Source organism: Patagioenas fasciata, chromosome 15, assembly GCF_037038585.1.
Source record: "Patagioenas fasciata isolate bPatFas1 chromosome 15, bPatFas1.hap1, whole genome shotgun sequence".
Taxonomy (NCBI): Eukaryota; Metazoa; Chordata; class Aves; order Columbiformes; family Columbidae; genus Patagioenas; species Patagioenas fasciata.
Window position 1 is genome coordinate 4049003 of NC_092534.1, and position 23041 is coordinate 4072043.

At 39.0% G+C, this 23041-nt stretch overlaps 1 protein-coding gene across 4 annotated transcripts in view; it reads left to right on the forward strand.

Moving 5' to 3' along the window:
* Positions 1-23041, forward strand: part of GRIN2A (glutamate ionotropic receptor NMDA type subunit 2A) — a 175693-nt gene that overhangs the window by 76079 nt on the left and 76573 nt on the right. For all 4 annotated transcript variants that reach the window (XM_071814972.1, XM_065850551.2, XM_071814973.1 and 1 more), the window contains exon 4: positions 19069-19661. In XM_071814972.1, coding sequence (XP_071671073.1) covers positions 19069-19661 — 593 coding nt within the window. The remainder of the gene's footprint in view (positions 1-19068; positions 19662-23041) is intronic.

The window sequence follows — 23041 nt, forward strand, 5'->3', positions numbered from 1 at the left end:
CGTGTTGGGATAAACTCCTCTATGTTTAGGAATCATCCAAACACTATAATGCTATGTTTATGGAAAGCCTGTAAATTAGCTGTGAGCACTGCAGAAATCATCATTATGGCTCAGCACACGTGGGGTTCAACACCCACAAACAGGCTTTTCTTGCTGCAAATGACGCTTTTGTTTGTCTCGAACAAGGATCCAGGCACTACGGCTCACTTGGGAGCTATGTCTCGCTCCCATTTCTAATTACAACAACTCATTTAAAAGAGGAGGAATTTAATTTTCTCTTCATTATTTGTAAAAAGCCCAAAAGTGATTTCTATCATAGCCTTTTAATGACAGAGGAAAAAGCCGTCCACAAAACAGCAAGGTTCCTCACCCAACAACACATCAGGACGGGAGATTTTAAAGGGATCCCTCACAGATCTGGAAATTAAGGATTCGTCTTTTTTTAAAGTGTTACGGAAGAGGTTTGAACCCTTTTTGTTACAAAAAGACAGATACTTACTTGTCTTTGGCGAAATTGAATGCTTTCTATTCCTGGGCATCAACCAGCTAAGCACTCAGGTATTGTGAGGCTTTAAATTAAAAATTTGGAGTGTCAGATTTGTCTAATCTGAGATTTGTCCTATATGGAAAGCAGGGCACACCAGATCTGTACAGATGAAGAACAAGTGGTGGTTTTTTCTCTGCTTATTGTTTATATACACCAATTTGCAAGTTTTCACATGCACCTGTAAAATCTGAAAGGAAAAAAAGAAAGGGTTGACCGTAGTTTTTTTTCAATAAATTAACCATAATATGGTGTTTCCTGGGCAAGAAACTTTAGAATGTGCTTGGGTTACATTTGGAAGTTGTTATGAATATATGCCAGTTTTGGGATAATCCTGCCATTAAACTCCAGTAGTCCCCACTGCCACCCCTGCCATCTTCTCATGATACTCTGGTCTTTCGGATCATTTTTTCCTCAGACAAATTTGAATAGTTGTACACCTCTGAGATGGCTAGTGGTGATGGATGTGATATATTGATCATAAAAAACCAAACCAAAAACAAAAAAACCCACCCAAAAAACCAACCGAACAACCACTCTCTGTATTTGGGAGTAACACACTCCTAATGTGATAACCACTCTACTGGGATCCTCATAGATCTAGCAATTAGAAATAATTTGGTTTAAATATTATAGAAAAGGCTAGCATCATTTGTATCAGATAATATGATGGATATTTGCTTTCATTTTATTATTAGAAGTGCAGGTTTTCCAGCCAAGGCTGTGGACCAGCTGTAGAACTGAGTTTTGGGATCAGGCCTTGACTGGTTTAGGCTTTTGCTTCTGGAAAGCTGCTAAAAATGTTATTCTGAAAACTGATGAAGTCTTTCATTTCTGGCCAGGTCTGCAGGAAAGAACACCCCTGCAGTCTCCTGTGTGTGTCTGTGTGCTTGATCTGCACGATGTGTTATGAAATTTGCTGCTCCTCTCGGTGGCATTTCATCAGTCGACCCACGTGCGAGTGTAGTAAAGCCGAGTTAAATTTCCGTCAGTACACAGAGTATTACTGACGTGAGAGACAGGGCTGAAAGCGCTGTGGAAGAATTGTAGCCCCAAGAAAATTTCATCCAGTCCACCCTCATTAACTTTAAATGGCCTTGGCATCTCCGAGGTGTAATCTGGAAAGAAAGTCGGAAGGCAGCAGGACTGTGGAAGGGAATTGGGATGTGGAGAGGATTCGTGGCTTGTGTTGGAGGGGGAATACGTGCAGAGCTGCGCATGTAACCTGGGCTCTGAAAAAGCAACCAAGCAAGCAACAAAATTATTTTTCACTGCTTACCTTCACCACAAGGCTGCAAAACATCCACTGAGATGAGTATTGCTATGCTAGTGCTGAATTTGGCTGATATGTAAATTATAGGTAATGTTCTTTGGGTAGTAAGTGAAATAGAAATCACTGTTCTTGCCCTCTACTGGAAAATAACTGAAATACTTTTGACATTATAAAACTTGTTTGATTGAAATAAAGTCTGATACTTAAGGTTTTAATGACTAAAGTAGCAAATGTCTTCAGTTCTGCAGTGTTTTTGTGGTTTCTTCAAATTACTCATCAAGTACTAAGGCGCCACTTAGTATGATGGAGTCAGTATGACAGGAGAAATAAGTTGTTGCTTGTGTATATAAACATACAGGTATTTTGGGGTATGTAAAAGGATTCTCTCTGAGCATTGTATATATTATCCATGTTATTGTTCATATTTTTTATATGCAGTCATAGTTATATTATGTAACTAATAGAGTCCAGAGTTTTGTTCTGAAACATTTTGTTACACGGCCTCCAAATGCTGGATGTAGCTGTACCTGAATATGTATAATGATGTGACTTGGAAAAGAACTTGCAGAGAACTGAACAGCTGTATGACCGTTCAGAAGGTAGAACTTGGTTGAGGAACAGATTATTCCAGAGGTTCCTGTAACTGTAGTCTTTACATTTAACTCTGTATCTCCAGTCAGCTGGTGTCACTTACTCATAACACTCAAATTAATTGGATACTGGTGAGCGTTGTTATGCAAGAGCGCAGTATTCTAATCCTGCCCGAGGAGCTGTCATGACCTCAGGTCACAGCGCTGGTTCGGGAGGTGCATGCGCTCTGGGATCCGCTTTGATGCAAATGACGTTTGTTATTCTCTTGGCTTATTCTCTTCATGTAGTTTACCCAGCATGTTCAGCTGGTAGCATGGATTAATTGGTTTAATCATTATTGGTTTTAAATGCCTAGGTTTTTGTATCTTTTTGCAAAGATATTACACCCACCACCCAGAAAAAAGGCACTTCTTGTGCTGGTCTGCATGGCCAAAATTAGAAATACCAAAGGACAGGCAGAGACCTGTGTTGTCTCCTAGTGTAACAGCATTGCTTGAACAATCTGTTTGGAATATGAAAAGAGGATGTCCTATCTATATGCTGGGCAGGAAAACCAAAGACGAAGTAATTATTTCTTGAGTTTAACATCTTAATAAAAGTGTCAAGCTAGACAGCTGATGTGTAATACATTACCTGCAAAACCTGCATTAAATAAATGCAAAGTTTGCTTAAATTTCAAGCGTTAGCACATGTTTAATATTTCCAAATAGCCCATTGATGCTACAGCTCAGAGGTAGAAATGTAAATCCTAATCCTTAAATAGGTGAACATGTTATTTTGAGATAGTCTGCCTAATCATATTTTTTTGAATTGGAATGCGATATAAATTTGGTGTGCTTTGCAATTAGTAATTTATATTATTACACATCTCAGTGAGATTCTAATCACTAGGGAGTTTTTTAAATGTCAATACAATCTCTGAATCTAACCTAAACTTCAGAGGTATAAATAGTTTAATACATTTCAATAATAGGCGACTAAGTCTATGATCAGATAACAAGTCTGCATCCCTGGCTCTGGTCCCTGCAGGGTTCAGCACCAGCCTCTCCTCTGGGGTCATGGCTCTGCCAGCACTGACAGTCACTGCACACCCTTCATCATCCTCAGAGCAGAGCTGGCTGTTTTTCAGATGCAGGAGACACAAGAGCATGTTGAAGCCAACCAGACTGATTTTTTGCGCTGAAGCGACCACGAAGTGTTCACATGAATGTTTCGTCCAACTGCACCACGAGGGCGACAGCTGCCCATGGGAGGGAACAAATTAGCGGTCAATAAAAAGTGGGGAATGGGACACATTGTTTAAATAATTTTAGACACAACTGTCTTTAATATTGGTTAGCATTCGTTGGCCTGAGAAATCTGAGCAGAGTCTGCCAAACAGTCTGTTGTCGTGATTTACAGGATTTCCCAGTCTGTAGATTTTGGAGTACAGAACTTGTGCAATGGCAAAGCACGTTAATGAGGAGGCCTTGGGGCAGTGTGCCCTCCTGAACTTTGATGAGAAGCTAAAATACTTGTTCTGAAGATCTAGTGGTTGAATCACATACCTTGCCAAGAAAGTAGTGGTAGTGCAAATAATAATACAAAGACGTAATTTGTAGGAAGTTCCATTCAACTGAGATGTCCTATGGTTTGCTATACCTTGGTAACGGAGTGACTGCTACACCTTCCTATGCAGTTATTTAAAGATACGGCTTACTTGTAATGATTTAGTTTTGTCATTCATCTGTGTCCATCCCTACCCTACGCCACCATTTTTTTTATAGTACTCCAGGGCAGAGAAATTGGTCAACAGACCCTTAAGCTCTTGGTGAGTATGGGGCCACATACCAGTCTGTGTAGGGACAGGGCTCTGAAAACCAGGTGATGAGTGTAAAGATGGTTGACTTATCCGATTTTTGTGGTGAAGGGAATAAATGAAACTGTTTTATGAGTATGTAGCCAGCTGAATTGGACTTACTAACTAAACTTTTGCCCCTCTTTGTCATCAAATACCCTGAGTCTTTCTGGAGACGCTGCTGAGTTTGAGTATCTGGGCCCCATCTGTCTGTGTTGGGCAGAGCCAAAGCCTGGCAGTAAATAAAAGTGCTCAGCTGCTGCTTCTGGGTGGGAGGGGGTCAGAAGAGGTTGTGTTAAAGGTGTTAAACTGTGAAAACATTTAAATAGTTTGGGCAATTATCTCCTCCTGGTGAGCGGGAAGGTGCAGCTGGTGTGGGCTTCCCAGGGCAGCCGGATGCGTTTGGCAACTGCTCTGAAAGGAGCTGGAGAGCCCACACAGCCTGCTGGCATCGCCGTGGAGTGGGCAGGACCACTCGTGTCTCTTCTGCTTGTTTGATGAAGAAACTACAGTCATTTTTAGCATTGTCTTCTCAAATTCTTCTGCTCATTGTCTACCAATTGATGTGAATAAGTTAACGAGAATATCTCTTATGCATCTGTTTAATTTCCAAATGCACTGCTGTATGCACAAATATCATTGCTCAGTTGAGCTCTCATTTTGATTTAGTAGTCTCATTTTCAAGTAATGATTTGAGTCCTTTCTTATGAGCAGACAATACTTTTCCGTAGACACTTATTTCTGTCATAGCACCAAGTGTCTGTACGTTATTTTAATGATTTTTTAGAAATTTATGCTTAATTCTATGCTTTGTGTTGAATTTTGCTCATGAATACTCCATAAAATCTGCTCTTTCTTGGGGGTTTAAGTGAGGTTGGAATATTTTAGCCGATCACCACAAGCTGTTTAATATTTTCATAGTAAGCAAGAAAATGTTAGTGTGTATTGTGGCTATGACTGACTGTATAATAATAGATTTAACTCTTTTATGAGATTGCTTGGACAAAAAAAGGATCAAAGGAAAATGTGCTGTTTAAACTCCTGGAGTGGGATTAAGCCCCAGAGTCCAGAAGTCTTTCAGTGTATGTAATTTTATACGTAGTGTATTTTACAGGCTTGAATTTTTATCAGACTACAATAGAAGTTAGAATTTTTTATCACTAAATTTTATTCCGCTGTCAGACGATGTGTTGTCATTTGATACACTGAGATAAAATGAGGGCAGTTTTGTCCTGTGTTATGGGAGTGTATAACAACATATTATCATCCGTATGTAGTAGTAAAACCACCTTTGGACCAGACTTATGGTCACTCGAAAGAGAAGAATAGAAACTAGTTCTGTATGGATGGTTTCAGGACATTTCATCAGGTGTGGCGTTGTAACGTGACTTGTGCTACATTATTCTACGTATCACTGGGGATCAATAAATCTTCTGGGCGGGAAGATTTACAAGGAGATGCATAATACTTGCATATTCTAAGGCAGCACTCCTTATTTCAAAGGAAATCTGTTATTTCTTTGAAAATTGATAGCTGTTAAATTGCAGCTTTTGTGAAAATGCCTTTTTATGGTACGGTCACTGTGCAAACAGTCTGAGGTGACAGATTATTGCTGGCTAAGCTACAGTATTGAGTTTAATGGCTAATTACTGCTGTAATTTAGTGAGTTGAACTCCTACTGACCCTCACCATTTGATTTAAAATCATGTTATTTTTAGTATTTGTTTACTAATTAGGATGGTTAAGAAAAAGGTGAGCTGTGATTTGTGTCCGGTCACCTGTCACATTGCATTACTTCTGCTCTATGCTTTTGAAAAGTATTTTCTGAAAGACAGTACAAATTCAAGTGACAGAGGATTTCATGTTTGTGTTTTCAAATGAAGGCGTATAGTTTAAAATTATGTAGAACTTTCATAATTAGTATTTTTATCAAGAACTAGTGGTTGTCCAAACATTTATTAATAATACATGATCCACAAATAGTGAAAGAAAATATCTGTTCCTACCCATGAAGGAGTTAATTTGTTTTGCACTAATCATTGATTTTTAATGGTGGCTCCAGCACTGAATGTTCGTCTGGGGCTCTGTGCCAGCCCTGGGCAGCAAAACTGGTGCAGGATGGGTTGGACACGGCTGAGCTGTCACCAGAAATGGCTTTCAGAGGTGATGTTGTAGGTGAAATTGTTTCTCATGGGATGCCCTGCAAGGTGTCTGTGGGGAGCGGGGAGCTCAGCAGGTACCTGCACACCCAACCCTTCTGCGATGGTTCCCAACATCTCCCCGTCTTGTCCAGGCTTATGCTGAGGAACTTGCAGTGGAGGGGATTCTGCTCCTCTCCTCCACTCCTGTCATCCAAGGTCCTTCGCAGTAGCTCGGGGATTCTGAATTCCTGGCCAGGGAGTCTGCAGCCTGTGCCAGGCTGCCCTGGGCAAGGAAAGCTGAGTAGGGAAAAAAAGATGCACGTTGTGGGTTGTTGACCCATTCCCTGCAAGCATGGCTTTGGTAACATACCCATGATCGCTTGTTCTTTGCATGTTTTGTAGTGATACTTTTGTTCCTAGAACTTGCTCCTGCGCTGATCTTTAGCAACCAAGTTACTCCCATAGAATCAGGGAGGATCAGAACAGAGCTTTTCTCTACATGAGCTTATTTCTGCTTATTTCTCTGAGGTTTCTAATGAACTAACAGCCTCTTACAATTGGAACAGCAAATGTCTGTCCACTGAGAAGAATCACAGATCTCACATGAACTTCCAGCCAGTCAGGTACCCATCCCATGAAGAGCTTCATGTGGGGCAGCAGATCTACTTTGTGTGGAATGGAGCGTGTCAAACAATAAGGCAGAACTTGTGCATTTCATTTTTCTTTTCTTTCCCATTTTTCAACACACACTGTGCAGGAAGACTGCTGTATTTAGTAAAGATTTCAAAAATCAACACCTTTCTCCCTAAAATGAGCTGTATCTGCTTCTGAACACGGGACCATCCCTGCTTGCTCAGTAGATCCATCTTCCTCGCACAAAAACGGGGAGATTCAGTTCAGCTTCATTATTCATCTTCTTTTAATTAGCCGTTAATGTAACATGAAATATCATCATCTGGCAAACTTGAAGTCACGTTGCTTTTCTATAGAGAATTATGATTCATGGAGAGGAGTGCCAGAACTGCCTGGTGAGAGCTGGGCAGTGAAATCTTCCTTGCTTCTTCCACGTTTCACCCATATTCTGGAGTTTTGGGGAAGTACATTGCCAAGAATCAGGTCACAGCTTTTCGTTTTCCTTTTTGGTATTGCATCCTGTCACAGTAAGCCAGGGCAAGTTTGAGGATCAATCCTACAATTCTTATTTTAATAAGATGTTTAATCATAGTAAAATATTACACGTACTGTGAATAGCACGTATCAGATGGGAATGGCGAGGCTGCTACTTTCAAGCCTCAGTATCTTTCCGACTGGATTTTGGACACCAGGAGGTCCTTGCGTTATTTCTAAAGCACCTGCAAAAAGACCAATCCTGTAGACTGTGGACTTAAAATCGCTGTTCTAGGGTATGGCACTAGGGGATGCAAATGCGGGGTAATCAGGATACACTAGTTAAAGGCAAAGCACAATCCCTTGTGTCTATTACATTCAAATCTAAACTGCAATTGCAACTTTCTTAACAAGCTTTGTTACCTAAGGTCCCTGACATGTAATGAAAGCTCATCTTTTATGTGTGGAACTGAAGGCACTTAAGAACTGGTATGGACAGATGTTTTGTTTGTCATCCGTCCTACACAAAAGGCTTTTTCCCAAAGGAACCCAAAGGGTTGGCATCTAAATAAATCCCTTTGATGCACAGTTCCATTAATGAAAATGAGCCAGTGCTCCCACTTTGCACTGGTAGACCATCTATTTCAGTTAACTGAGCACTTTAACACTTTTCTGAGGACACCTGTGGTAGCACAAGTGAAAGGGGCATTGCCCAACTCTCACATCTGGGCAGATGTTCCTTTCTGCACCCACCTTTGGGGGCTGTTGAGCTCCCTGAGCTCCCATTGAATTTAGATGTCAGGGTTCTTACAATTGAATTGCATTATGGATACTTGAAGAAATCTATTAACTGTCATAGACTACATTGAGATTAGTGAAAAATCTTTAATGTTTCCTACCTAGGTTAGAAAAACTATGAAGTTTGTATTTTCATAGGGATCTATAAAAGTCATCGATTTGTGTGGTGCTGTGCCTATCTAGGAAACAGCTATATGCACGGTGTTGTGAAATGTAACTATTGAAAATTTCAGGCATTAAAAACATCAACTGAAATAATATGTTTTGTTACTTATTTGTATTCAGTACAAGGGTTATTATGTCTCTTCAAAGCATAAAGTTATTGTGCAGGTTAAGAAGATGGCTCCAGTCCTCTTCACGCTGCACTGAGCATTGTACAAACATGGTTTTTTATAGCTGGAAATGAGATACTCAATTTGCTTTAGCAGCGCAGTGTTTACTGTATCTAGTGTGACTGTCAAATCTGCAATAATTTCTAGAAAAATGTCTATGCCTTGTAAGGACCCAAACGTAGCATTTTGAACATTTCTTGAAGTTATGTTTTCCATCTGATATTTACTGTAAAGCAGAATCATGCTTCAAGATATTTTGCCTCTACTTAACTAAGGAAAAGTAACTTGCGCTAAGCTATTTTATAGAAGAAATAGTTTTACTGCCCACATAAAATCTCAGTAATTTAAATATATGGTGCTAAAGCTTTTCTGGCCGGAATATTACTTGCTCATGGGAACAATGCTCGGTAAATCTCTTGACATGTGTTATTCTTGTAAGAAAATGCATCCTTAAACAGAATGCGCCAAAGATGAGGCACATTTAAATTAAAGGTCTGGAACCACGGGAGCAGAATCAGAAAAAGTAGGTGCAACAGAGTCTTTTGTCTCCATATCTCTGTTACATTACCTTACCTGCCATCCGTTCCCAAATGCGATGTGAAATGCTCATGTCCTTCTCTAGTTGGCACATTAATATTGTAAAGCTGTTGATTCTGCCCACAGCTGAATTCTTCTGATGTCCCTTCTCCTTTGGATGTTGTCACTCTGAGTGCTGGAGACTTTGCAGCTGCTTTGGGACAAATGTATTTTGTTTGGTGTTTTCAGCTGTGATTATTTGAAGGCTCTGCAACAAATATCAGTGAAATATCATCCATGGGTAGTGGACTTTGGCCTACGTTCATATCAGTAGGATTCATTCTAAGATGTGCAGTTGGCTGCCCCCTTGCCTTAAGCTGGGGTGATATGTAAGTATTGATATAGATCATAGATATCAGAAATTTTGTAACTGAATTTGCTTCTGACCTGCTGCTCTTAAATATACAGTGGCAAAGGACATTCATTGCTAGACTGACGGGCTGACTACTCATTTTGAGAAAACCTGTAGTTTCTATAAGCATAACACAAGAGCTGCTGTAGCATTGCCCAGAGGCCAGAGATGATGCCTTAAGAGGAGACTGTAAAGGATAAGCATAAATGGTATTTCCCTTGAGTACCTTCTCTTCTTCAAATCTGCTACTTGTATGTGAGAGCAGAGGAGCACACTATTTTGAAACATTCCTTCTAGAAGGATTTAAAAGCGTGCTTTTACCTGCTTCAGTGGGAGAGTTGGACTAGATGACCTCCAGAGGTTCCTTCCAACCCCAACCATTCTGTGATTCTGCTTTGGATAAGTTACCATGTTTTTGTGATATATATATAGATATATATATATTTTTTTATTATTATTATTTTTTTTGCCTTCCAAGGCAGGTCAGTCAAGTTTCTACCTCTTGTTTAGCACCCACAAAATGCGTATTTCTTCTTGAAGAGATCAAGAATTTTGAATCTCTCATTTTATCATCTTCCTCTACTACTTGAATATATCCCACAAATCTGTTGCCATGGAAAGCTGCTGTGAATGGCTCCTTGAACTCTGTTTAACCTTTATGTTAAAAAATTTCCTTCCCATCTGTCTGTCTGTCCTCCCCAGCTATCCCCTTGCTATTGAGTCCAATGCCACTGGAGTAGCCCAGATACACAGGAGTGGCCAGTCCAAGAGTCCCAGGAAACACAGTTACAACCACACAGTCAAAAATCAAATTTGCTTTATATTTCTTTTATTTACTTAATATTTTATACTCACCATTTGGTGAAAGGGGGTGGAGGGGGAGGTTGTTTGTTGCCTTCATTTTTGCTTGTTAAGTGTAGATTTATGGAAATGACTTATCTAATGGTTTTCTGGCTTCCCATCTCAACACAAGTGAGAAGTATTTTAGCCTTCAGTTGGGACCAAATGTTTTCAGATAAGGAGATGATATCTTACGGCTTTTTTATTGATATTTAATTATGCATATCTTTCTAGATACTGTATGGCATTTATGCACACATGCAATACATACTACAAGTAATCAGTCTCTTTGGCTTGATTCAACTGCCTTTAAATGCTAAATTGTTACTGATTCTGGATCTAATGCTGGATTCTTGGCTGTAGCATATTGAAATGTTGTTTTTCCAGGATTGATAGTTTGGATGGTGTTGGTTTTAAAACTGTATGAAAATCCTTTTGCAAATGTTGCTGTAAGCAGGTTGTCGTGCAGAATTTTCTTGTGCAGTATTTGTACTGGATGAGATAGAAAATTTGAACAGAGAATCAGACTTGTCTTCAACCACTCTAAGTCCGTGTTCTGAAGCACTTTTCCTATGGGCTTGGGATATAAGATACATATCTAAATTACCCTGTGATATCATCTTTATAGTTAAATGGTTAGTGTGTTAGATACCAAATAACTGCAATGAAAATTTATCATGGCATCGATTCTTGAAAATTTCCATAAGCTACTCAAACAACATAAATTTTGATTCCACAGCAAAGCAATGTAAGCACACGAAATTTTGCTTTGCTAAAATACTACCATTAAACTGAAAAAAATATTAGCAAATAGACATGTTTTAGTTTAGTGGGTACCCAAAAACATGTCAACTAAATTGGATTCTAGCAGATTCTGCAGATGGTTCACAATAATTTGTGTGCATGTTTAAACTTACAAGTGGGGTAGAGCAAAATTGATTTTGATGGCTGCTTAAAAATATAGGCAAGTGCTGTAAAAATCTGTTAATCTGACAAAATGTGGCTGTTGCACTTTTTAAAGACTGATGATGTAACCCTTTTGGGTAGTAAAGTTTGTAAGATTAAACTATTAGAATAAAGCTTTATTTGTTGAAAATTTTACAAACAGAGATTAACAAGCTTCAGTTTTTTCTTGAAAGAGGATGATAACCCACTGCTTTTTCATTTGTTTCTCTTTTTGGACTTCCTTGGGAATTTTTGAATCTTCCTTTGTGTCAGAGATCCGTCTGCCTGTACCAAAACCTGCTAGAAGGGTCTCATTGTGAAACCAGACAGTTAAACCCCATATACAGGGTTGTTTTCAGTAAACATGGCAATTAACAGTAGGGTTGTTTTGAAGATATATCATTGGAACTAGCTCTCTGCTCCAAAAAATAATATGACTCACTGTTAACTAAGTGCTTTGATTTTATATCCATTAAAATTCCCCCAGTTGCCCATGAATCAAGAGAAGCTCATCTCTGATGGCCTTATGGGAGCAGATGTGGTTCAACTATGTTAACTAATTGATTTGATAGATAATCCTCTATAGTCACAGACTGAAACTTGAGGAAGGTGAGAAATTCCACACAACCCAGCACTGCGCTTTGGTAGTAAAATATGTAATATCTCTGCACTGGTGTGAAACAATGGCAAATAATGGGCCAGTGCGAATGTAAGAGAGTGGGACAGTGGGGATGGATATTCTATATACCAAGAGTTTTATTTATTTGCTAGAGACCTATCAGCTGGCTAATTCGGGTGGTATCCTTCATTCATCCCATGTCTTTGTGGTATTTTATTTCTAGAGGTAAATTATGTGAGTTCCAGTTAAACTAGTACTGGAAGAGGAAAGTTATCCAGCCTTGTCCCTTCCATGGACCTCTGTGTCCATCCCGGCTGGATTTGCTGAGTCTGGGTCTTTCACCAGGCTGATTCACAAGCTCACTGATGCTCTTTTAATGCTTTTTAAAATTTCTGTTACCTGGTGAAAAGCTTTCTATGATTCTGAAAAACGATTGGTTTCTTTTTGTTTCTGAAAATAAATCTAGGCTTTCCTCCTTCCAACAAATACACTTTGAAAGGCTTGCAGTAAAATCGTGGTTTGGGCTTCTTTCTACCTCATTTTATAGCATCATTTAATTGTTATTTTTTTCATCCAGGTACATAACCTGTACAGAATAGATCATCATCAGTTCATTCTAAACTTGCTGTGGGGAGAACAGGACCAGGACCCCATTTTCTTCTAACATAGTCAGCATGACTTTGTTATGATGTATCATAATCTATGACCTGAGGATCTGTCCTTCTTGCTAACTAATTGATATATTAGGTCACAAACATTTTTTCAATATTTATTTTCATGGTGAAATACTTAGATTTGTACAAAAGTTTCTCATTTGCTCTAATGTTCTCCATAAAGAAAAATATTTTAGGATAATGATGACACTTTACACTGATGTACAGCACCACACTCCTGTATGGGTTAAAGAGTGACTGATTTATATCCAAGAAATATTTGAAAATACAAAGCAAATATTATTTGTATTCTCTCTTATCTTCCGTGCAGGCATCAGTACTTGTTTTTACAGGCTGGAATTCTCTTTCACCCCTAAAGATGTACAATCACTGTTACTCATCCAAGTAGCTCCATGCTGCCTTTTTGTAGAACCACAATTTTGCCCTTCCTCATTGAAATACTGACAGTGCGAGGCACTTCTGTAACAGTGGAAGTTGAAATTCATCCAGGAAGGAGGCATCTGGTGAATAAACCTTTCATCAAATGACCACACAAACATCCCTGCCAGCTCACATTAATATTTTCAGGATTTTTATCAAGTTTGGTCACCAGGTTGTTGGTGTCAATTCAGCCTTTGACAGCATTTTCACTTGCCTGTCCTGGTTGAACGGGAGCTCAGACCGACACACCGCAATTTCCAATGCTGAGCAACCCATGAATGGAAACCCAGAGAGCGTGTTCCAGCCCAGGGAATAGTTCATGAGCTCTCTGCAAAACTACTCGTCTTCCATAATTAAGTTATGTTGTTTCACTCTGATGGCATGTAGAGTTATTTTAATTCATTAGACATGACAGTCTATTATTTGAAGAATGTAAAAGATCAAAAACCAGTGGACTCTGCAATGATCTGTAGAAACCCTGTTGTTATTCCTTTGTGGTTATTTGCTATTCTGGTATAGAAGAAATAGTGTCCAACTTCAACTCTTACAGCAGGGCCAGATAAGCCAAACCAGTAGTATAAAATTAAATGGATACATTAAAGAAAAAAACAAAACAAAACGAACCCTACCCATTCTCTAGCAAAATTCTTAAGATGAAATCATGACCTGAAAATACAGAAGCCTCTGCAAAATGAATCCTTGCAGACTCCCTCTGGAAATGGGAAAGAACATGCTTGATTAAGCCGGTGCTAACCTTTCAAATTCGCGTTTCTCTGATATTTATTCCTTGAAATAATAAAAGGGGACATGTCAGATGTCAGAAAGCCATAATGTACTCCCCTGCCTGCTGCTGCCCTTTTCTAACTTGAGTATTCCTCTCCCAGAGCAAACTTTTAAAATAAAAAGTAAGGCCTCGGTTTGTCCTTTTTGTTGACCTTTATATATTTCTTGGCTCTGCATTTGCACTGGTTAAAGGACATGGTTTTTCTAGCTCTGCTGGAAGGCCTTGGTTTTCTCCGTGACAAATGGTGAGACACATTCACAGGTCTGTGCGGGGTTCAGCAGAGAACCCTGCGGGTGGGGGTCAGGCACTTTTTTGCCGTGTGGGAGCCAAGGAGAGGACAGGTCCTTGGGTAACAAGTCTTTTCTGCTGTTGGTAATAATTACTAAATTATTTCCACCCTCACACGTTGCTCGGCTTTGCCTGAAAGTACATAATTTTGTATAATTTCCCCCCAAATTGCTCCCATGGTGATAATGGGGGTGTTTTTTTTCCCTGGGCGCCTCAGTGAGATATTTGTGTTGGGAATTGCATGTTATACACTGTTAATGAATAGAGGCAGGAATTTAATAACTCAAGAGTTTAGAAATGTGCAGGGTGTCTTGGGAGGCAAGGTTTTCCTTTCAGCTCCTCCGCTTCAGTGTTTGCATTTACGGGAAGTTTTTGGTGGGGCTGTACAGTACCACAAAGCAAGACCGTATGGCTGAAACCAAATTATTAATGACAGCTGAACACAACTCACTTCACATTTACCTGAGGAGCATTACATTATTTCAAGTAATCCAAGAAAAATAGTACCGAGTTAAGACACTGAAAGATCCATTATTTACCTACTTTGAGATTGGTACAAATAATTTCCTTCTGTATATTTTTGATGCGATGCAAAAGTAGCTTAAATTCATGACTAATTCCTAGCTTTCAGTTTTTCCAGTCTTCATAAAAATGCCAAATAACCACTATAATTCACTAAACAGGAATCAGCTTGCACTCTGCATGTAGACCTAGCACCACTTGCTTTAAATCTGTTATAAAAATGGAATATTGAATTTACAGTGGTGTAAAATAGGAGAAGAGTCATTTTTGCTGCGCCTCTGTGGAAGATAAAAAATCAGAATTAAGTAATTAAGATAAGTTTGAAGTCCTACTTGCAGTCCTGTCATTATGATTTTGTGTCTAGCTGAATATAATCATCCTCTGGATTGCTTTCTAAACCGTATTTCATATTGGTTTTTGCTCCCTGTCATAATATTGTCTTACCAGCAAAACAACCCTCCTCGACAAGTCTGCCAAGTGGAAAATTGATTTGGTCTTATGTTGACCCCTGTTTTGTTCTGGTTTGGCATTTGATTTTCATGTAGCAAAAGCTATACTATTTTATAATGGATAACAAACATTCTTTAACTAACCAACTGCTGCAGGTTTTTCCCGAGTAGGAATAAAGTCCTGGCAGCGCTTTCCTCAGCAGCTGCTGATCCTGTGGAAAAACTGGAACTGGGAAAATAAGATGTCATGGAAATAGCTGAGGAGGATGTTTGGAGAGAAATATTCCTGTAATTTGTTGGAACTGAGGAAGTGAAATGTGCAATTCTGACAATAGTGATGGATTTATAGATGCTGTACACTAATTATAAAGCAACTTGCTTTAATGTATTAGTCTATGAAATGACAGCAGCAGGGAGAGCTGCTGTTTTGTGCATGAGCATGGGAATTCTGAAGTGCCGTTTTCTGGTAATGACAGAATTCTGTATTTTATACAAAATTGAGTAACAGTGGTAAGCAAGAAGCAGTTGAAGGATTGCTTCCTTCTGGTGTGAAACGTATGGGGAGATGTTTTGCTATAACCTATATGTTCATGTGCAAGACAGAAGCAAACAAAACCTCTTCATTTGTTCTTTTCCTTCTCTTTTCATGGCTGTTCTTCTTGATATGGCTGTGGAAGAACCTAGCTAAGAAGCTAGAACAGAAAAATCAATTAAAGCATTGCTTAATCATTTCCACAACTACTTCTAACTAATTTTTTGCTCGTGTCAGTGTAACATTCTTGGGATTTTCATGCTTTGAGATTTATGTGTGGAATTCCTTTGGATAAAAGTTTATTGTATGGGATAGGAGGTGCAACTTCCCTGCTTCCTCCACCAGTAGTCTCAATAGTGGGGCCGCTGAAGAAAGAAAATAAAGATATTTCTGATGTAAAGATGTATTACATCTATTCCTACTTCAGCAATGACTTAGATGGATGTCTTGATAGATGGCAAGATGACAGTTAAATGAAAATAATGGAATAAATTTGGTTTTTTACAAACATCAGTTTAGTTTGCTTTCAAATACAGACAAGTACAACTTCAGTGCTACGTGTGTAACAAAATACTAGGTCTGTATAAAGCAGAAGAATAATGATGCTTTTTGAGACAAATGTGAAGCTTTAAAAACCCCAAAATGAACAGTTCTGTAGATGTTTAAGGATACAATAATTGAGTCCCTTATAGTTTTATTTAGTTATTTGCTATTTTTTCACTAAACTTTTTATTTCTCCCCTAAACTTAATATGTCCTTAAATATTCTTCTTGTAGGCATTTAGATATATACTGAACTTCCTAAGGCTGCAATGTCCTTTTAATCTTCCATCTGTTTCAAATTCATTGCAAACACATACAGTCAGATCTTCACCTCTATAAAAGCATCACATGAAGTCAGTGGAGCTACATGAATTTCTTCAGATCAGAAGTTATATGGTGTGCTCACCATATAATTACATTTTTTTCCCCACCATTCTGATCACAAATTCATTAGAATCACCTGATTTTGACTCAAGTTGGTATTCACAATTATGTGGAAAGGATTCATGCAATATGGGTGGGAACTGTACAAAAATGTTGAACCAAAACTCCTTTTGTATGCTCTTTTTCTAAGGAAATGTTTAGAAAAGGCAGGTTGGTATTTTTAGTGCTCTCCTTGTGTTGTCAGGCTCCTGCAATACGCCACAGGCCATTGTGCACAAGACCTTTGTTCATGGCCAGGACAGATGCCAAGGGCTGCACTGGGTTTAAAATGCGATGGAGTGGTTGGGTGGCAGCTGGAAATGCCCATGTGCATTGGTCTCTGCCCTCAAATGCTTCATCTGCAGGGACCTTCTGGGAGAAATTCCTTCTGGTGCACAAAGAACCCAGCTTACGGATTGTTTGAAGGAATTATTCCGCTGCATTAGTAGCCTTGAGTCCCATGGAAATGCGATAGAGTAGAAGGATGTACTGGAAGAAATCTCTTTAATTTACTGTGAATTACTTATTTTTACTGTTATCTAGCACAATCACAAGTGAAAAAACAGTATAAGATCAAGGCTGGAGAAGAAAACTGAAGTGATTGACTTTACATTCCTATATTTTTTAATGTTCAGTTAGGAAGTTACAGCAAACTTGGATTCATGGTGGTGTCTCCATATATCTAATTTACTTTTTAATAGTGAATCAGTAATGAAACCATTTGAGCAGCTTTATTGTGTGCTGGGTTTCTATAGCTGTGTCCTCAGATGAAAAGCTTGTTTGCTTGTTCGTTTTTAAGTGTACACGTCAGGTCACCAGAATAATAGCTCCTAGAAGCATTTGGCAATCAATCCTAATTCAATTCTTCTCCTAAATATGTTTTAAAACATCTGTAATTAACCCCAAACCACTGCAGATCTGGCACTGACATTCAAAAAACTATCTTGAAGGTACCAAAGAAGCCGTGGCCGACGGTTTCATTGCCACCAGTCGTGTGTATTTTGTACCTTCAATATTGGTCTTTGTGGTCTGACACAAGTCATAAGACTTTTATTGCTGTCAAACTATATAAAACCCTTTCTTAACACTTGGGAAGTAATAACACCCCTCATCTTCTATTAAAAAAATATATAGATACTCAATTTGCTCTGAATAGGTTTCCATAGATAGAATACAGAACTTGTAGAGCTAATTTACCTTTCTTGCTAATAATTGTATGTTTAACCTCACCTTGCCATGAAACCCAAGTCAATTAATCTGTTTCTGTTCCCTGCAAGTATGAAATAGGATACCAGTTTGCAACCATGTTCATAAAACTCTTTGAATTAAAATCACCATGTGTGTCTTTCCTGTAAAGGCTGCATAAGAAATCTTGAATGGATAATATCTTATTTTTAAATTATAAGCTTTTTTTCTTCCATCAGGAGTTTGTGCTTTCTCTATCTGAAAATGATGCACGTAAGCTGCCACTACTGAAGTAAAATAAAAACAAAGAATGATAAAGCTTCTGTGTTGTTTTGGTACTCTAATAATTGTGATGTATATAAACCTAACACGCAAAATTCAAAAATGAATTTAAATCTTACAGCAACTTGTTAAAAATAGACCAATGAAAATTTTCATAAATTTAGTGCCAACAAAATATGTTATTGTGTTGCCTATTTCTGATAGATGTTATTAAAATAAGAGGCACCCATCCTTATGCTGTATAAAATGTTGTGATTACTGTAGAAGCCTAAAACAAATATTAGAAACAGGTTTCCTTGCAAACTGACAGCACAGTTGCGTCAGGCAGCCATTGCTTGAATTTATCTCTACTGAGTCCTTTCCTGAGGACACGGGCACATTGCTGCTCGTCCCTGGAGCCCCATCCTCTTCATCCTACACTGGGCATCAAAGGGTTGTCTGCTCCCAATGGAGCGTGGTCAGCACAGAACCCATGATAAATCTGCTTGTGTGGAGTTTGGCAGCTTCTACTAAGTCCGGTGAACCTGTGGGATTGAAGATCCCTCTGACACTAGGGCTGGGAGTACCCCACTTCTTCATGTACAGACAGCATGTGCACTGCAGTTTATTTCCATTGTAACTAAAACCTGGTATGAATTTACCAGGTCACATTCCTAATGGGTTTGGTGAATGTAAAGCTACCTGCTGGAGATGTTTGACAGTGGGTGGCTGTCTCTGGGGAGCTTTGTCAGTACGTACTGATTCGAGCTCTTCAAGTGATCGAGCACTCAGAATTTTCCTACGTAAATATGTTTGTGTAAATATCTGTATCTTTTTGGCAAATATTTTAATGAGCTTACTTATGATTGATGTTGCTTATTAACAATATAAATATGATAATGCACAGAAAGTTATTTGAATGCAATGAAGGTGTGGTAGCCATAGTGGATCAAACTGAGAAGAAGATTTAGAGATTCTGTTCCCTCCAGGCTTGTACAATATTAATAATCTTTCAATGTGTTTGGTATTCTAGGATGTGATGTCCACGTTCTTCCAGTTTGGGGCTTCCATCCAGCAAGAAGCCATTGTCATGCTGAAGATCATGCAGGATTATGACTGGCACGTGTTCTCTCTGGTGACCACCACTTTCCCTGGATACCGGGACTTCATCAACATCATTAAGACCACAGTGGAAAATAGTTTTGTGGGCTGGGACATGCAGAATGTCATCATACTCGATACCGCCTTTGGAGATGCCAAGACCCAAATTCAGCTGAAGAAAATCCATTCATCCGTCATCCTGCTCTATTGTTCCAAGGATGAAGCTGTCTACATACTGGATGAGGCTCGTTCCCTGGGCCTCACTGGCTACGATTTCTTTTGGATAGTTCCCAGCCTGGTTAGTGGCAACACAGAAATCACTCCCAAGGAGTTCCCTTCAGGACTCATTTCAGCATCTTATGATGAATGGGACTACAGTTTAGAAGCTCGGGTACGAGATGGCCTTGGCATTATTGCCACCGCTGCCTCAGCCATGCTGGAAAAATATTCCTTCATTCCTGAAGCAAAAACCAGCTGCTACGGGCAACTGGAGAAAAATGACCGGCCGTCTCACACCTTGCACAAGTAAGGTTTATCGCTTTGGGGGTCTTTTCCTACAGAACCGTGGTAATTTTCCATTCTATTGGCGTTAGATGTTTCTTGAAGGAGGATATTGCTTTTTGTTAATCCCTTTATACCCTTTTTAAGGAATGATTTTCAGACATTCCAAAGGAATGTGCAAATAGATTTGCTGCGCTGATAACTGTGCACATGGAAATGATGTTATGTGCTGTGGAGAACAAATACTGCTCTGGATCTGATGTGGAAGGTGACAGATGTTGGTCTTAGAGGGTATGAAGCTGAATGAATGAAATTGTGCTCTTGTGTACCTCAACTGTGAGGTAAAATTGCCAACCTGCTCTGGAGGCTGTGCCTGAATCACTTGCGTCAGCAGGAACCTGGTAATGTTTTAGAAAACAAGAGATGTGCAGCATTAAACAGGTGTCCCTGGAAATTATAGAAGTATTAGATTAGTTAGGCAGCTTTTATCACCTAATGATTGAAATCTATCACTTCTGCTTGAGAGGATTTTCTTTTTGTCACCTGTATTAGAATAACTGTAAAAATTAATCTGCATTAATCTAAGTTGATATGGATGTTTTCTCAAAATAGTTTGTCATATGGGAACTGCCAAGGTTTAAATCTGGATTCTTTGCTTTTTTTTTTTTTTTCCCCCTTTTAATTATCCCTTTTAGATGTGGTGTTCCTGATTACTTCTATATAAAATGCTGCATCATACGTGCCACACAGTAATATATTTCTCAATCTGTTTTTTGAGAGCGAGTAAATGGAATCTTGCATGTATTTTAGTAGCTCTTTACAGTATCTCATTTGGAAGCTGCTAAGCAGTATTAATGAAATTTGTTCTGACCAAGTAACACAGATGAAGTGCTTTCTACAGAAAAGCAGCATGGAATTGGCACAAGAAGGAAGGTCAGTGCTCATTTTACATAAGAGATTGTGGAACAATTTTTATGTTCTGAGATGTAGGTGCATATTATATTTAGATTGGGGTGGATTGCCATATGATGTCCTGGAACAGTTGTTTTCCGTGAAATGGCATCTTTGTGCACAGCATACTTCAGAAGCTCCTTTAAAAGCCGAATAATTCCAGTGTGTGATCCTCATGTGGGTCATCTTGATGCTTTTATTTGGTGGTGTTGGCAAATGCAAAAGCTGATGGCATCCCTTTAACCAAATTCTGTGCCCTAACAGTGGAATCTGCACGAAGAAAGAAACTCACTACTAATATTCAAACACCATTTTTTGGTGAAGTTAAATTGTATTCTGTTATTAGAAGTGTTGGTGTTTAACGTACTGTGGTTCAGTTGGACGGGCAACAAAAACTTAAACCTGTTTTGCAAAGGGCCCCTTTGGTTTGGTGATACGCTGGTGTACACTCAAATTAGGTATTCAGGGGTCAGCACAAGTTGTCTTTCTTCAAAAATCTTTTTTTCCTTAGTAAATCTGTACAACTACAAGAATAGGGCTTGTGCGTAGTAGGGCAGTGACATTAGAGTTCACCGGGATGTTCTGCAGTGTGCAGTGCATGGTGCACATGGAAATTATCAATAGGAGAGGTTGTAATGTAGTGCACTGTGGTTAATAAAGTCACCTCCCAATGTGAAACACTGAGCTATGAAGTTAGAATATATTTTCTGTATCAGAGATTCTTGGAGCTTCTTCACCATCAGAAGAAGCAGCAGCAGCTGGTTTGAATTTAGAAATGTTAGAATTACACTAAAATGAGTAAACTTTAAATAGTCCTTCTTATGTAATAACTCCCCAAGACTATTCTTGTCACATATAATCTGCAAGAAAAGCAAGTATATAGCAGCATTTAGCAGTGCTAAGTAATCTCTGGGAGCTGACCAGTCTCTCCATGCCAAGGTGAATTACATAAATTCATTGTACTTTCTTATCCTCAGCACTAAATTGTAGTTTTCTCCCTTACATGGCAAATCAATGCCTAAATTGGAGGTTTATTCTAAAATGCAATCTTCGCAGTTTCAGCTCACAGATTTGTATTTTAAACCGTACGATAAATGTAGACGATGCTGTATTAAGGACCTAACTTGACTGAAGGGTTTTGGAGCATCCTGATGATGAAGAGGCCTCAAGGAGCTGTAAAGAGCTGATGGACCAGGGATCTGCGGTACCATGTCCCCTGTTTGAGCTGGAAATCCCCGCTGCAGAATAGGGATGCTGCTTGTGAGCTGGGGAACAGGGGAGAGGCTCTGGAAGGTGATGCTTGAGCAAAACCAAGCTCCAGAATGGAGCAAAAAAAGAGGGTTTTTAGACTCCATCTATTACAGCGACAGTCTAATTCAGTTTTAAACCCAGTATAGTGTTCTAAGGTGATGCAATAATAGCTAATTTGCTTGTAAATGGAAGTTGCTAATGCTTTATGTATGACTTCCCATCTAGATAATGATTTCCATCTCCATTTATGAAGAAATTCTATGTAAAGAGAGCCATGAAGTGAAAGCTCCTCCCCTCTCTTTCTCAAATCCTTTGAGTATTAAATTGGTTTGAAGATATATATGTTTTGAAGCGCACAATTTATCCTTCCCCTGTCACTGCAATTTTGAGATGCTTGGCTTTCTAGACCCAGAAAAAAATCAGGTTTGCTTTAGTTTTTGGAATGATTTGATCAGTGTTCATTTCTGATACACATGGGAAAACTAGTTTTTCCCTGTGAATAAAGGATTTAAAATATAGGGATCCTTGTCAACACATTAAAAACACACACACAAACATATATACATATATATGTATATATATTCAGATAACCTTTTCTCATCTGTGTAAGACCCAGATTCTCCCAAGACAAAAATACTGGCATGAGCGCAGCAGGATGGATAGAATTAGCAGCTCATTAATGCAATGTCAGTTGAACAAACGCTTGCTCGCTCTCAAAAAAATAAAACATGTAAGCAAACAAACAGCAAACAAAATCACCCTGCCAGTCGTCATGGAAATTGCTGCTGCTTTGTGAATAGAAATGCTCCTGCTTCGTCTAGAAGAGTCCTCATGATGTGTGTAAAAGTCATAACCCCAGGAAAAAAATTTCACATTCCCAACCACTCTGAGCAGTGCAGGGAGGGATGGGGAGGACAAAGCTGTTGCTCTGTTGTTATCCTGAAAAGCAAAAAGATGTGTCTATCTGTAGGTGGTCAGGTGTTTACCATGCAGTCTTTACATTTATTTAGATATATTGAGTTTCTAGATACAACCAAATAATAGGCAGGCTTTAGAGACTGGTTTACTTTGGTAGCAGGGCTAGAAAGCTGCCCAGGCCCTTCCCAAGCACTGGCAGGACTTGGACTCGATGATCCTTGTGGGTCCTTCCAACTCTGGACATTTGATGATTCTGTAGTTTCCTTTATTCGCCATCACCCAGC